Source organism: Natrix helvetica, assembly GCF_964273705.1.
Source record: "Natrix helvetica genome assembly, chromosome: 1".
Classification (NCBI taxonomy): Eukaryota; Metazoa; Chordata; class Lepidosauria; order Squamata; family Natricidae; genus Natrix; species Natrix helvetica.
The window spans coordinates 162,072,824-162,085,493 of NC_138548.1; the positions used below are offsets into that span (position 1 = coordinate 162,072,824).

General features: G+C 42.0%; 1 protein-coding gene across 1 annotated transcript in view; it reads left to right on the forward strand.

Moving 5' to 3' along the window:
* The first annotated feature begins 354 nt into the window (after nucleotides 1-354).
* The window catches only part of CERS6 (ceramide synthase 6), a 97,951-nt gene continuing 85,635 nt past the window's right edge, over nucleotides 355-12,670 (forward strand). The window contains exon 1 of the mRNA XM_081932915.1: nucleotides 355-645. Within this exon, the coding sequence (XP_081789041.1) occupies nucleotides 476-645 (170 nt within the window). The 5' untranslated portion in view covers nucleotides 355-475. The remainder of the gene's footprint in view (nucleotides 646-12,670) is intronic.

Consider the following 12,670-nt stretch of genomic DNA (forward strand, 5'->3'; position numbering starts at 1 on the left):
CCCAACTTCCAGCAGCCCAAAGAAGCAACCTGGCCGGCCGGAATCCACCCTTCGTTCCTTCCGCGATCGAATGGGGGGGAAGTGGGGGGGGGCAGAAGCAGCTGCATCGGGGGAGCGTTAGGACTCGCCTGCGTCCGGCTGGTTGACAACCCCCGCAGCCAATCAGGGGGCGCCTCCTTGAAGGACTTGTGACAGGCAGGGCGGCCCCTTGGCTTGAAGCTTGGCAAGCTGGCAAGGCTGGGCGGGGCCCAGCTCGGCGGTGGCTGCTGCTGCCGCTGCCGCTCAGGGAGGGGTTTAGCATAGCATCCATAGCGCTGACCGGCCAGATTCAAGGCACATTGAGCTCGGCGGGCACCCGCGCGCGGCTGAGCATCTTCGGCGGCGCCAAGCGGGGAGGAAAGCAACTCCCCAAAAATATATATCCAGAGAGAGGTGGGGGTGGGAGGGGGAAGAAGCTGAGCCAAACAAAGCAAAGATGGCAGGGCACCTGGCTTGGTTCTGGAACGAGAGGTTTTGGCTGCCCCACAATGTCACTTGGGCGGATCTGAAGAACACCGAAGAAGCCACCTTCCCTCAGGTGGAGGACCTCTACTTAGCCTTTCCCCTGGCCTTCTGCATCTTCATGATCCGCATGCTTTTCGAAAGGTGAGGTGGCATCGCCTTCCTTCGTCCGTCCGTCCGTCCCCCGTCTCCCCCTCCGCCCCATCTCACCTCAGCCTCCGGTGGGAAAAGTCCGCTCTTCCCGTGAACAACAGGCGCACCCGGCTGGCTGGCGGCAGGGGGGTCGCGTTGGCCTCTTGGGGTTGGTTGGTGTCTGCCTGAAGATATTATATGTGTGTGTGTGTGTGTGCGTATTTATTTATATGTATATGTGTGTGTGTATGTATGTAGTGTCTGTGTGTGTGTGTGTGTGTATATATATCATATACATATACATATACATATACATATACATATATATTATGTATGTATGTATGTATGTATGTATGTATGTATGTATGTATGTATGTATGTATGTATGTGGTAGGGGAAGAACCCTTATGGCATGTTTCCCCCCACAGACACCCCAATTTAGCCTCTGGAGTTAGGACTGTGGGATGGACGGATCAAACTTCCCTGAAGAAAAAGAAGAGAGAGGAGAGGGAAATGTGGTTTCCTTAACATTTATTTTATTTTATATTTGTTTATTTGTCAACATCTACAAGGTAACAGGTATTAGTATAGACATGGACATTATTGCATGAGATTGGTACAAATAGATGGATATAAATAAGTATAACATGGCCAGGAATGTCATAAAATGAGTACATATCAATGGGGACAGTAGGACAGGGACGGTAGGCACGTTTTAGTCCAGGGTGTGATCATTGGATTTCTAAAGCAAAAAAAAAAAACCAACATCAGCAACCAAAAAAGCTTGTATTTTGGCTGGGGAGCATTTGAGTTCATGGTAGATCCGCTCTTCCATAGTATCAGAGCAGGCGGTTTTGTGATGGGCAACATGCCCACATGATGGCATTCAAAGGCAAAATTTCATTGACAAGCATCAGCCAGTCTGTTAGTCTCAAGATTGAAAGAATGGGGATTTGTGTGTGGTTTTATCCTGTGGAGATTTATATGCTTCGGAAAAAGCAAAATTCTTGTCTCTTGTTAGCTTAATCAACTTCATTTGAACAACCTCATGGCTTTGTGTTTCAGATAAATATTACAGGATTCAGTGGAATGTATTTTAAGATAGGCCCTCGGACTCCAAACACTGTTTTCTAATAGCAGGATTAGGAAGGAGAAACTATAAAGTCCATTGAAAGAAAAGAAAATGCTTTCTTTACATAGCCATAGCCTTAAATGAGTTTTTAAAATAACTAGTTTAATTCCAGGCTGAAGCTATAGAATTTCAAGCCGGTAAAAACAAATAGAGTTATGAACCCTGGATCAGAACAAATCCTAAATAACTTTTCAATATTGTTCAATTCTAAAAATAAATATCTACTTTTTATAAGCAAGTGATTTGTATATTGTTGTAGTTAATAAGCAAAAAGAATGAGGCTTGTGAATTTACTTAAAAGAGTAATATGTTCTTGTCATAAACTAGATTGCATTAATAATGAAGGTTCATGTTCGTTTTTAGTCCTCAACTCAAAAAAATAATAATTCACCACAGGTAAAATGTCTGTTGATCAAATTAGCAATGTAATAAATTATAGTTCCTAAATCCTAATGTAAACTGGTGAAACATTGTAAATGTCACCCAATCCATAGAATGAAGATAGTATACAGTAAAAGGGGTTGTTTGTTGTTGGAGAATTGCTTAGATATACTTCTGCACAATTCTTTCCCCAATCCCTTAGGATTGATACTGTTTAGAATTTTACTTTTTTATTCCAGGGTCCAGGTGATATAGTCAACCCAAATTGTGAAGATTTTCTTTGTCATTGATTGTTTAATATCCTGATTGTATATAATATATCAAAGCTGCTTAATCTGACATACTAGATGATAAAAGGACAAGGTTGATAACAATATATGAACCCTTTTTTCTTTGTTACTTGATTTTTACCTACAATCCCCTGACTCCTCTTCTTCATCCCACCCCTCTCTTTTCAGCTTGAGTTCTTGGGGGGGGGGGAGGTTTGTCTACTTCCCCAATGTACTAGCCAAGGTATTTCATAGAAGCTCTTTAAGAGGGGAGGAAAGGCCTTTATCACTTGCTCTTTTCCATTAAACATTACGTGCTTTTTAAAGTTGTTTTTTTTTAAAAAAAGCCTTCCTCTGAATAGCAGCAACAGATAGAAACAGGTAAGTAAGTGCTTTGGAAAGAAAAGTCTGTTTATTCTAGACTGTAGTTTATGTGTTCATGGTAGGGTTTTCCAAGGGCCATGAGATCTTTCAAATTCTACCTTCTCCATTGTTTAAAAAATATCCGTATTGAAAGGATCTTGCAAGCATCTTTCTTGTGCCTGTGGAAAAGTCTGTAGCCAGTGATACTCACACACATGCCAGAGGAGAGCCAGCAGAAGTGATAGATTCATAATATCCAGTACTTTCCTAGGCTCTGTGGAGGAAGAACTCTGTGCTAGCCTTGACAGAGTTCATTTTCCTTTGATTAGAAGTTGTGGAAGGACAAAGTAAGAAGGTACAAAAACAGTCAAATAGAAAAGAAGTGGGGGGGGGAACTATGCCCCCCCTCCTCCCCTGTCACCACAAGCTGGCAATGTATTGGAAAAGAAAATTTCCCTGCCTTTTTTCCTTCCTCTCTCTCCACATATTGTAGGATTGCTCTGTTTAAGAAAGTACAGAAAGGAGAAAAGATGTTGCCTAACTGAAAAATGTCTGTTAATATCTAGCAGCTGAAGCTATGACTGGGCCAAACAGTGCCAGAGAAGTCTGCTCAGCATAGTCATACCCGAAGGTAATGCCGCTGCTATTAGTTCAGGTGTTGCTGCCGGTGTTACTGCCATCTCGCAACGTGTGTGTGTGTTTGTGTGCTCTGCTCTGCGCATGCGTGCGCTGTTCAATGTAAATGGTTCTGCGTGCATGTCACTAAAATCCAAAATGGCGGTGGCCAAGCGGCAGCGAGGAAACCAGTTTGGGGGCATGGCAGGCCTGGCTTGCTGCCAGTTCTGCAACCCAGGCCTGAATTCCACTACTGGTTCAGCCGAACCGGGCAACCCACCTCTGTATTAGTCTTATTTCCTAGTACTCCTTGTCCAAGAATAAACTCCTTTTGAGAGAAGGCAGCAATGTCTTTCATCACCCCTTATAGTAGATGCAACAGAACTTCATCTTTGGGTAATGCTACAGGTACCTTTGTCTCCCTCATCTCTAATCACATTCTTTGATCTCCATTTTTCAAAAACATTTCTGATAATCCATAATCACAGCACTCATCTTCTGTTCTGAACTCACTGAATGTACTCTGTTCTTGTCCCTTATTTTCAGTTTATGGCAGCATGATCATGATAGAAGGTGTGAAAATTGAGCAACATGACTGACAGAATTATGTCATGAACAGGTATCGATAGGACAGAGCTATTATAAGTTGAAGGATATTTGGAAAAAAGACAATTTATTTGGAATATATAAAATGAGAAACAGGCTATTGAAATAGCACCCTTTTCCTTTATTTTAAAGCTAAGCAACCAGAGTTTCATTGTTGCATAACAGTTTGCCCTGGAAAGGAACAAGTTGCCTTTTATTTTATTAACTAAAATTGAATATCCAGTAATGTCCTTTTGTTCTTTATACATAAGAAGCAAACACTTTGCAAACATATTTAATTGTCTACAATGGAAAGTAAACTGTATGACCTGGAGTTACTTTTGGGCTTTGTGCACTTGAAGGATTTCTTCTGGGGAGTTTACACTTTATGGATTTTTGTGCTTATGAGAGGAAACAAGAAATTTAGTATGCTTTTGTAGCAAATCATAGTTTAACAGGTCCCAAACCATGAAATGATGGCTTCTGCATGCTACAGTTATTCTTCAGTCTGGATCTCAGTATTATTTGGGGCTCTAGCATGTGGTTTTGCAAAATTGTTGGTTGATAGACTTAAATAAAGAGGCAAATATTGTTTTTCTCAAACAAGATAAAAACCTCCTATTGTATATGTGACTGCATGAGCAAAGCTTCTATATCTGAATATCAGGGTAGGCCCAGCAATATAAAACTAGTAGAAGATGAATGTAGTACAGTACAATGCAGTGAAGTAAGTGCAATAAAATGGAATAACTGGAATGAGATACTTTGGTTACAAAGTGAGTTTTTTGTAAATCAAAACTATGGCTTGAGGCTTTCATTAACAAATAATGACAGATACAAGATGGCAGTTTATTTTTTTACATGCTCTGTAAACGTAGCTCCTAGATGAAAATTAATCTTTCAATGCATTCCAGGAATCAGCTATAAATAATCCAAGGAATAAAATGATGGTGAAGTATGAAATAGGTATACTTTAACTATAGTACCGTATTTCTCTGAAAATAAGACAGGGTCTTATTTTCTTTTGACAGCCAAAATAAGCACTTGGACTTATTTTCGGGGAGGTCTTATTATTTTTGAGGTGCAAGGGGCGACGAGCATGGTCACCTCATGGCTGCTGCTGTGTTGCAATATTTTCAGGGAGGTCTTATTTTGGGGGGGAGGGCTTATTTTAACGCATGCACTCGAAAGTTCGATTGGGCTTATTATCTGGGGAGGGCTTATTTTTGGGGAAACAGGGTCGTTTTTAAGAAAATGGTACTGAATTATGAAAATAGTAAACTTCAACTATAGTAGCTTTAACCTGTGATGGAAGAATACCTGGGGAATGATAAAATGGCAACACAACTTTTATTATATTCCGTATTTCTCAACAAATTGGTAATATTTTATTTGCTATTTTAGGCAACCATTTTAATGACTTAAAAAAAAAACAAAATCTGTAAAATATTTTAATTATATTATCAATAATTTCTTTCATTTAAATCAATAAAATAGAAAAAATGTGTCTGGAAAATAGTGGTTTTTGAAAAATTGTTAAACTCTACTATTAGTAGCTTGCAATATATTGGATCAGTTTACTGTTCCAATAATGATTTTCTCATTTGATTTATTAGTTGCAATAAATATATGATAGTAATTGCAATAGTGTGATGTAAAATTAAAACTCTGATCATGTTTGCAAGAAAGAAAATATTTTTTGCATTTCTTTAATTTTTCAATCAAACAAAAACAATACATTTCTCTTTATATCTGTAATTATTTCCACTCACAGATTCACTGCCCTTACATTGTTCAGGAAAGTATTGAAAAACTTACTCTACCAGGCCTTGATTGTCCAACCTCCCCCACTTTTTGGAGGGTGGGTATTATTTTGTGTTGTTCCATTTTATGCTGATCTATTTTGCTTTTATTTTGATATTTTGCTCTTCCAGTTGATTGTATTCTTGTATTTTTTTATGGCCGCTTTTGTGTTGTAAACTACCCATAGTTGTTTAGAAATTGGATGGTCTATAAATTGAAGAAATAAATAAAAACAAAGAATAAAATATTTAAATATTTACAGTTGTTATATCAATTTGCCGTACAGTTTATTGAATAAACCATAATTGATTGGGGTCATTGATTATAGTAGCCAAGGTTTATAAACCAGTGCCTTGGTTCCCACAATATACTGATCAAAAATTAAACAAGCTCCATCATGGTTTAATGTGATGTGTGAATTCTACCATTGTGAAATACTTAGTTCGCTCTTTGTGTAAAATAAGTTTTGCTCATATAAGCTTCCATCTTGGTGTACAAATACAGCACAGGCATCGAAAAGAATGCAAACATGAGCCAGAGTGCTGAGATATTATGCTTTTTCAAACCACTGACCAGTTTTTCTTCCTACTGAACTATGTGGAAACGAATAGCACCGCCAGACATACCTTTGAAGATGCTGCAAGGGACCACAGAATACTGGGCAGGAGAGTGAGGAATCTGGGGACACTGGTGATGTTTTATTTTCCATTCCTTCCTGTTGAAAGACTTGGATCTGGGAGAAAAAATGCTAGAAATGAATATTTGGCTATGGATGGGGCCAATCAGAATAGTTTGGATTTTTTGATAATGGGAGGCATGTCTGATGAGATACTTCTGGTAACAGATGGGCTGCTTCTCACTAGAACTGGAAAAAATGTTTGGAAGGGACCCTGAAAATCTATTTGTCTACCTCAGAGATGCCAAACTCGATTTCATTGAGGGCTGCATCAGGATTGTGTTTGATCTCCAGGGACCGGGGTGGGCATGGCCAGGGTGGGCGTGACCAGATCGACTTCACTCATGTTGGGGATGTCTGGTGGCCGGAGTGCTCGGCCAGCAAAAATGGGCTCCCGAGCTTCATTTTCGACTGCGATGCCACCTACAACTTCTGCCAGTGAAAATGTTGGCTGTTTTTGTTGGCAGAGACACTGTGGGCCAATCCTTTTCTGTTTCCAGGATGGCCCCACGGGCCAGATCTAAGCACCTTGTGGGTCGGATCCAGCCCCCGGGCCTTGAATTTGACATCCCTGGTCTATCTATCTGGAAGAAGGGAACTAAAAATGTTCCAGCCCGTTATTTCCCAGTAAGTCTTGCTAGCATAATCAATAACATCTATACTAGACATCTCTATTGGAAATGTGTGCAGTAGGCTGGGTGGAAGAAGAACCTTAATCCAGGCAGTTTAGAGTGGGTTGTTCTGGTTTGGATCAGGATGGATACTTAACTCATGAAAAATGTATCCTACTATTAAGTGAGCTCTTTTTGCAAGAATTTATAGAACTTAAGCAAATCAATTCATGCCAGATGCACTGAGACTTTTCTAAACCAAGGTGCTAGAGCAGCTTCTAGATGGAGCACAGTTAAATTCATTTTGAACCTGAAATTGTCTAATGTTTTGTTTGTTTGTTTGTTTGTTTTATTGGATTTATATGCCACCCTTCTCCCAAACGACTCAGGGCGGCGTACAGCATTAAAAAACACATATTACAAAAGTTAAAAGGAAATTAGAAACAGTCCAAAAAACAAAGCCAATTAATGTAACACTAACATTTAAAAAATTAGATAAAATTAACAGGCCAGGCCGGCTTGCTAGAAAAGCCAACTTTTTAGGGCACGTCGGAAGGACCGGAGGTCAGGGATTATGCGAAGCTCTGGTGGCAGCTCATTCCAGAGGAGAGTACAATTTATTCTTACTGATAAATACTATTCTTCCTGGAAAAATCAAATAGTAGATGAATTTGCAAATTGGCATTTTTGTCTGAAATATTGCTGTCTAGGGAGAAGAATAGGCTATGGTAATTCTCAATTAAAAGGTTCCTCATACAGAATTACTGGGTTGTAGTTTAAAAACTGTTCCATAATGCCACACCTGCAAATTAAAAGAGTTTGGTTGCAAGTGGAAGAGATTTACATTTGCTATAGTAATAGTAATTTGCAATAAACAGCATTTGAGATAAACCAACATCCCATCATATACTTTCTCCAATCCCAGAGAATATTTTCACTAGAATTTATTTAAACACTTAAATTCTTTCTTTATGTCGCTTTCAGTTTGTTTTGCAATAAAAACATGCTGCTAAATCAAATGATGCATATGTAAGTATTTGAACTATCTAAAAAATATTTAAATAGAAATGCCTCTTTGAGATCATTTTATTCTATTAGAGAGATGGATTTAAACGAACAGACTCTGGGTTAATAATCAGCCTCATTATTATAAACTATTGCTCATGTGCGTAACTCTCTTTAACTCTTCTTTATTACCATCACCTAGTTTCTTACAGGTTCTGTGGACGTGGCCTGGTGGGTGTGGTGTAGCTTGGTGGGCATGGCAGGGGAAGGATACTGTAAAATCTCCATTCCCTCCCCACTCCAGGGGAAAGATACTGTGAAATCTCCATTCCCTCCCCATTCCAGGGGAAGGATACTGTGAAATCTCCATTCCCTCCCCACTCCAGGGGAAAGATACTGTGAAATCTCCATTCCCTCCCCATTCCAGGGGAAGGATACTGTAAAATCTCCATTCCCTCCCCACTCCAGGGGAAAGATACTGTGAAATCTCCATTCCCTCCCCACTCCAGGGGAAGGGTACTGTAAAATCTCCATTCCCCCCCCACTCCAGGGGAAGGGTACTGTAAAATCTCCATTCCCTCCCCACTCCAGGGGAAGGGTACTGTAAAATCTCCATTCCCTCCCCACTCCAGGGGAAGGGTACTGTAAAATCTCCATTCCCCCCCCACTCCAGGGGAAGGGTACTGTAAAATCTCCATTCCCTCCCCACTCCAGGGGAAGGGTACTGTAAAATCTCCATTCCCTCCCCACTCCAGGGGAAGGGTACTGTAAAATCTCCATTCCCTCCCCACTCCAGGGGAAGGGTACTGTAAAATCTCCATTCCCCCCCCACTCCAGGGGAAGGGTACTGTAAAATCTCCATTCCCTCCCCACTCCAGGGGAAGGGTACTGTAAAATCTCCATTCCCACCCCACTCCAGGGGAAGGACACTGTAAAATCTCCATTCCCTCCCCACTCCAGGGGAAGGGTACTGTAAAATCTCCATTCCCCCCCCCCACTCCAGGGGAAGGGTACTGTAAAATCTCCATTCCCTCCCCACTCCAGGGGAAGGGTACTGTAAAATCTCCATTCCCTCCCCACTCCAGGGGAAGGGTACTGTAAAATCTCCATTCCCTCCCCACTCCAGGGGAAGGGTACTGTAAAATCTCCATTCCCCCCCCACTCCAGGGGAAGGGTACTGTAAAATCTCCATTCCCTCCCCACTCCAGGGGAAGGGTACTGTAAAATCTCCATTCCCTCCCCACTCCAGGGGAAGGGTACTGTAAAATCTCCATTCCCTCCCCACTCCAGGGGAAGGGTACTGTAAAATCTCCATTCCCTCCCCACTCCAGGGGAAGGGTACTGTAAAATCTCCATTCCCTCCCCACTCCAGGGGAAGGGTACTGTAAAATCTCCATTCCCCCCCCACTCCAGGGGAAGGGTACTGTAAAATCTCCATTCCCTCCCCACTCCAGGGGAAGGGTACTGTAAAATCTCCATTCCCACCCCACTCCAGGGGAAGGGTACTGTAAAATCTCCATTCCCTCCCCACTCCAGGGGAAGGGTACTGTAAAATCTCCATTCCCTCCCCACTCCAGGGGAAGGGTACTGTAAAATCTCCATTCCCTCCCCACTCCAGGGGAAGGGTACTGTAAAATCTCCATTCCCACCCCACTCCAGGGGAAGGGTACTGTAAAATCTCCATTCCCTCCCCACTCCAGGGGAAGGGTACTGTAAAATCTCCATTCCCCCCCCACTCCAGGGGAAGGGTACTGTAAAATCTCCATTCCCCACCCCACTCCAGGGGAAGGGTACTGTAAAATCTCCATTCCCCCCCCACTCCAGGGGAAGGGTACTGTAAAATCTCCATTCCCACCCCACTCCAGGGGAAGGGTACTGTAAAATCTCCATTCCCTCCCCACTCCAGGGGAAGGGTACTGTAAAATCTCCATTCCCACCCCACTCCAGGGGAAGGGTACTGTAAAATCTCCATTCCCTCCCCACTCCAGGGGAAGGGTACTGTAAAATCTCCATTCCCTCCCCACTCCAGGGGAAGGGTACTGTAAAATCTCCATTCCCTCCCCACTCCAGGGGAAGGGTACTGTAAAATCTCCATTCCCTCCCCACTCCAGGGGAAGGGTACTGTAAAATCTCCATTCCCTCCCCACTCCAGGGGAAGGGTACTGTAAAATCTCCATTCCCTCCCCACTCCAGGGGAAGGGTACTGTAAAATCTCCATTCCCTCCCCACTCCAGGGGAAGGGTACTGTAAAATCTCCATTCCCTCCCCACTCCAGGGGAAGGGTACTGTAAAATCTCCATTCCCTCCCCACTCCAGGGGAAGGGTACTGTAAAATCTCCATTCCCTCCCCACTCCAGGGGAAGGGTACTGTAAAATCTCCATCCCCCCCCCACTCCAGGGGAAGGGTACTGTAAAATCTCCATTCCCTCCCCACTCCAGGGGAAGGGTACTGTAAAATCTCCATTCCCTCCCCACTCCAGGGGAAGGGTACTGTAAAATCTCCATTCCCTCCCCACTCCAGGGGAAGGGTACTGTAAAATCTCCATTCCCACCCCACTCCAGGGGAAGGACACTGTAAAATCTCCATTCCCTCCCCACTCCAGGGGAAGGACACTGTAAAATCTCCATTCCCACCCCACTCCAGGGGAAGGACACTGTAAAATCTCCATTCCCACCCCACTCCAGGGGAAGGGTACTGTAAAATCTCCATTCCCTCCCCACTCCAGGGGAAGGGTACTGTAAAATCTCCATTCCCTCCCCACTCCAGGGGAAGGGTACTGTAAAATCTCCATTCCCACCCCACTCCAGAGGAAGGACACTGCAAAATCTTCATTTCTCCCAATCAGCTGGGACTTGGGAGGCAGAGAATAGATGGGGGCAGGGCCAGTCAAAGGGGGTATTTACCGGTTCTGCGAACTACTCAAAATTTCCACTTCCGGTTCTCCAGAACTGGTCAGAATCTGCTGAATACCACCTCAGATAAGGTCTCTTGTTTTCTCTAGCAGTTCAAAGTTGCATTTATGGAGTTTACTGTATGTATGAATGTATATGTGCCTTGGTTCCCAGTGTCTTGATTCCCACAAGATTAATATACTAGTAAGTGCTGGTGGCAGTGATTTCTCAATCTTCCTGCTATCTGTATAGTAGCAGGGGCAGAGAACAGGGTCTGCTGGCATATATCTGAAAAAGAAACTGGAGCAAGACTGTACCATGTAGCCATTCCTACCCTTCCATTTTCTGGGTAGATAATGGTGTCTGTATATTAAGCCATGATTTTGTTAATTGCAGTTTCTAAATAAAACATGAAAACTAGTTTGGGGTAGTGACACAGATAGGAGATTAGAAATTGGGAGAGTGTGAATTCTAGTCCGGCCAGGTGACTTTGAGCTAGTCCCCCCCCCCCAGCCCTAGGAACTTCAAGAACGGGTTAAAGTACTCATCAGGAGTCAACAGTGACATACATAGAGGCATAAGAACAAAAAGAGACAATTGTTTAGGAATTCTTATCACACTAAGCCATAAACAAGGATATGTATGGGCTACTGTGTAGAAGATGCACCAGTTACTATCCCAAATTGTTATCCAGTAATGAGATTTGCACAGGGCTAAACAGAAATAAAACAAGGTAATCATGAGAGTACAGAGGGCAAAAGGTTGAGAAGTGCTGGTCCAAACTATGTTCCAAGTTTCTCAAATGTTAAACCCAACCAAATTATGCTTAGCATAATTTGCAAATGCGTTCAATAGCTATTGAAATTCAGATAGATGAAATGTAGTAGATATTCACCTTTTAGCATTTTGGAAAAAAGGACTTTCATTTTTTCGATGTTTTTTTTTTAATAGCATTAAATGCTATATCAATTCCAGGATATAGCATTTAATGCTGCTCACTTCACTTTACCATACATTTTGGAATAATGAACTGAGATCACAGCATCTGATAAGTATATGATATACTTACCAGACACTGTGATCTCAGTTCATTATTCCACACAGTAGTACAGTACATTTAACATCTTGCCCCTTGAATGCTTCCATTGCTTAAATCATGTAATGCAAATGTAGCAGAAGCTCCAGATTGTGGCTTTTTTTTTGCCTTAGAACTGTTAATAAGCAAGCATGATTCATTTTCTTGGCAAAATCACTGTTCTTTTTTGTTAAATACTTTAATCATGGTTATTTTGGCATATGTGTTGCTGAATTCAGTGGAACTCTCCCAAGTACTGTTAAGTATTTAGTCTTCGGTAACCTGAATGCACTTCATCAAAGATTTTCTTTTCATTGCATCTGTGAAAATGCAGTTTTCATTATAATGTTTTAGAGTAATTACTCTTCCACAAAAACTAATTGCACATAAGAATTGTATAGAAGCAAATTGCTTAACAAGCTCCATATGTTTGCTTTTATGTAAGAGGGAAGAGTTGCTAAATTGAGTCTAAAACCGATATAGTACTGCGGTTGCCTTGAAACTAAAGAAACAGTGTTAAGTACTCGATGTTCCACCAACAGGGATAGTGATATAATCAATGTGTTCAGCTAGGGCACGGGTATCAAACGTGATGGCATCATGTGACGTATCGTGATTTTTTTTTGCCTT